Source organism: Chenopodium album, chromosome 15 (assembly GCF_948465745.1).
Source record: "Chenopodium album chromosome 15, dcCheAlbu1.1, whole genome shotgun sequence".
Taxonomy (NCBI): domain Eukaryota; kingdom Viridiplantae; phylum Streptophyta; class Magnoliopsida; order Caryophyllales; family Amaranthaceae; genus Chenopodium; species Chenopodium album.
Window position 1 is genome coordinate 5,762,672 of NC_137848.1, and position 2,810 is coordinate 5,765,481.

General features: G+C 34.2%; 1 protein-coding gene across 1 annotated transcript; it reads right to left on the reverse strand.

Moving 5' to 3' along the window:
• Nucleotides 1-1,365: 1,365 nt before the first annotated feature.
• On the reverse strand, nucleotides 1,366-2,546 carry LOC145582787 (RAF-like serine/threonine-protein kinase PRAF). The gene is made up of 2 exons (XM_081639809.1): nucleotides 2,244-2,546; nucleotides 1,366-2,008 (listed from the first exon to the last, which is right to left on the reverse strand). The coding sequence occupies exons 1-2, from the start codon at nucleotides 2,404-2,406 to the stop codon at nucleotides 1,569-1,571; spliced, it is 603 nt and encodes a 200-aa protein (XP_081495935.1). The 5' UTR covers nucleotides 2,407-2,546; the 3' UTR covers nucleotides 1,366-1,568.
• Between the last annotated feature and the right edge of the window lie 264 nt (nucleotides 2,547-2,810).

Here is a 2,810-nt window from a genome sequence, read left to right on the forward strand (position 1 = left end):
AAAACGCATCCTATCAAGTATAGCAATTCAAACAATGAAAGTCGTATGATTAACTTGTGTTAGTCTCAATATTGAATTACTCACAGGCAACATTTTTTTAGGTCCATGACCACAATGTTCTATAAACCCAACTCTTAGTATAAGATTTTCTTCTAATAATGCATTTATGCAATTGTGTATTCTATGTTGGGAGGACTTAAGAGCAAGGAGACTAGGGCAGTTTATCCATAAAACAGTATAAGTGTATCATAACAGTTTATCCATAAAACAGTATAAGTGTATCATAACAAGTCTCTAATTGCAATTTCTTAGAGCTAGGCACCAATACTCTAGCTCGTTGGAGCTCAACTCACCTATTTCCATACAAAAAGCTCAAGAAGATCAATCTACAATTCGATAATGTATAGAAATCACACCAATCAGAAAAAAGGCCGTCAGGCATAGTTCAAAAATCATCATTTAACCAGAAAAGGTTAACCTCAACTTCCCAATACTACAAAGTACCAACACAATCTTATTAGTAACTAGTACATTGCAACAAAGAAAAACAAAGCAAAAAAGTATTAAGAAAAATGTGCACCAATAAATGAACTAGATTGGACTGAAAGCCGAACTTTCCCCAATCCACTTAAATACACCCCTACTCAAGTAAACTAATCGTCGAAAGTGATTCATATACTCAAACACAAAATCTTATTGTCACAACTAAGGTAATCACATCCAAAAAAATTCGAGGTATTTAGAATACTTACAATAAGTCCAAAAGAAATCATCTTTGATTCTTTTCCATCACATATTCACGATATTCTGTTGTACTCCATAAGCCCTGCAATTGCAAAGTAGAAACATTAAATTAATACAATAAGATCAAATCACAAAAGAATAACATTATACATTCCACAAAATTAAAACTCAAAGAATATCTATCTATATCAATAAATAAACCCCAAACTATAACACAAAGTACATAATATTTATATTAAACATATATTCAATAATTAAAAAGACACAAAATATCAATTACATAGTACATAAATTAGAAATATTAAAACAAAAAAATGCATAAATACGCCGAAATTCAGTACTTTCACAAAGAATACGTGTAGATGAGTTGAAGCAACATGTTGATACGTGGCATATGTCAGATACTGTAACTAATCTCAGACTATACGGCGCCGTAGAAGCCATTAACGACACAGATCAATACGACAAACCATCACACACAAAACGACATTCAATTCACAATTTGCAAGGATAAAAAAAAATGAATATAATCGAAAAATGAAATTGAATAAATAAAAATGTACAGTAGTAAAAACTCACCCAGTGTTAAGATTTGATAGAAAATTTGGGCTCAATCCACACTTCGAAAAAACAATTCTCATTACTTTCGTCGTCATCATCATAGTATAATTTTTTTTTTCCTTACATCATACTACATCATATAATATACTGATATACGGGGTATATACTATACTTTATACTTTTTTATGGAATATTCTCATAAAAAAATAATATCCTACAACTTTGTTCTTCTTCAACAATTCCAATCCAATTGAAACTGAATACTATTGCCAATGATTTCCATTATGAATGAGGTAAACATGGCTGGAATTCCGGCAACAATGATGACAATTTCTGTTAGCAGATTGCGCATAACGGACCGGATACGCCATCACTGGCGGCACAACTCTTGGCGAAGCAACTCTTGGAGAAGATCCGGCAGCTGAGAATGAAGATGACGGCGAAAGCGATTTCGGCGAGAGTGATTTCAGTGAAGCAGGCGGTGATAGACTTGATGTTGTTGTTGTTTTTGATGATCGAATTGGTGAAAGGAAAGCTCTAACTTTCATAGAAGAATTTGATGGAATACGGTCGTATTCTTCGATCAAATTAGCGAGATCTTCGTCGGATTTGATGGATACTAAAGCATCAAGATCTTCGGTTGGTAGTTGACACCTTAAACTCACTGATTCACCGCATAATTCTCCCATCTTTTTCATCAATTCTATAATCATAAACAGAATCATCCGTCAGCAATTTGCAATTTCTCAATTAACAAATTAATCATACACTTCATTATTCTGTCAAATTTTCTGTGAAATTCATACTAAACTAACAAATTAAACTCACTGAAATCAAAATTGAATGCCTAAAAATGCGATTAATCAGTCAATTTTACACTTAAAGTAATAAATGAAGCACAAAAACTAGGGTTTAGAAGAGTGAGAAAGAAAACTGACCAGAGAAAGAGATGGAGGGAGGAACAGCGAGAACACGAGTATGACCGCCATTGTAACGGAGCTTGCCATCAGGATAACGGGGAAGGATCTTGCCGCCATAACTGCAAAGGAATTTGATACTGGATTTAGGGGAAAGAGGAGGTTCAAGCGAAGGCCTCGTCATTTCTAGAGTTTGAATTCCGTTGATTGCTGTAATTGGAAATGTGTTCTGTTTGTTTGAGAGGAGAGAGAAAATGAGGCAGTTAGAAAGAGGAGGGAGGAGTGAGAAGTTGGTTGTGTGTTCAAGCCTATGGAAGGTAGAATGGAGGCGTTATTTATAGGACGAGTTTTGAGGGTTAGTATTGCGAGAGGAGAGAGAAAGGGAAAAAGGGTTGAGGTTAAGTAAAACTTAAAAGTAGAATGTAGAAAGACCAATTGACGTAAGTTGGTTACTCACTTGGATTGGGATTTTTGTTTTCACTTAGTGAAAATTTGAAAAGGATGGCCCAAATGATGGGCCCATCCTCGTGACCTCATAATACTTATATTATGATATGTGTATAATTAATTCATTTATTTTTACAAGGT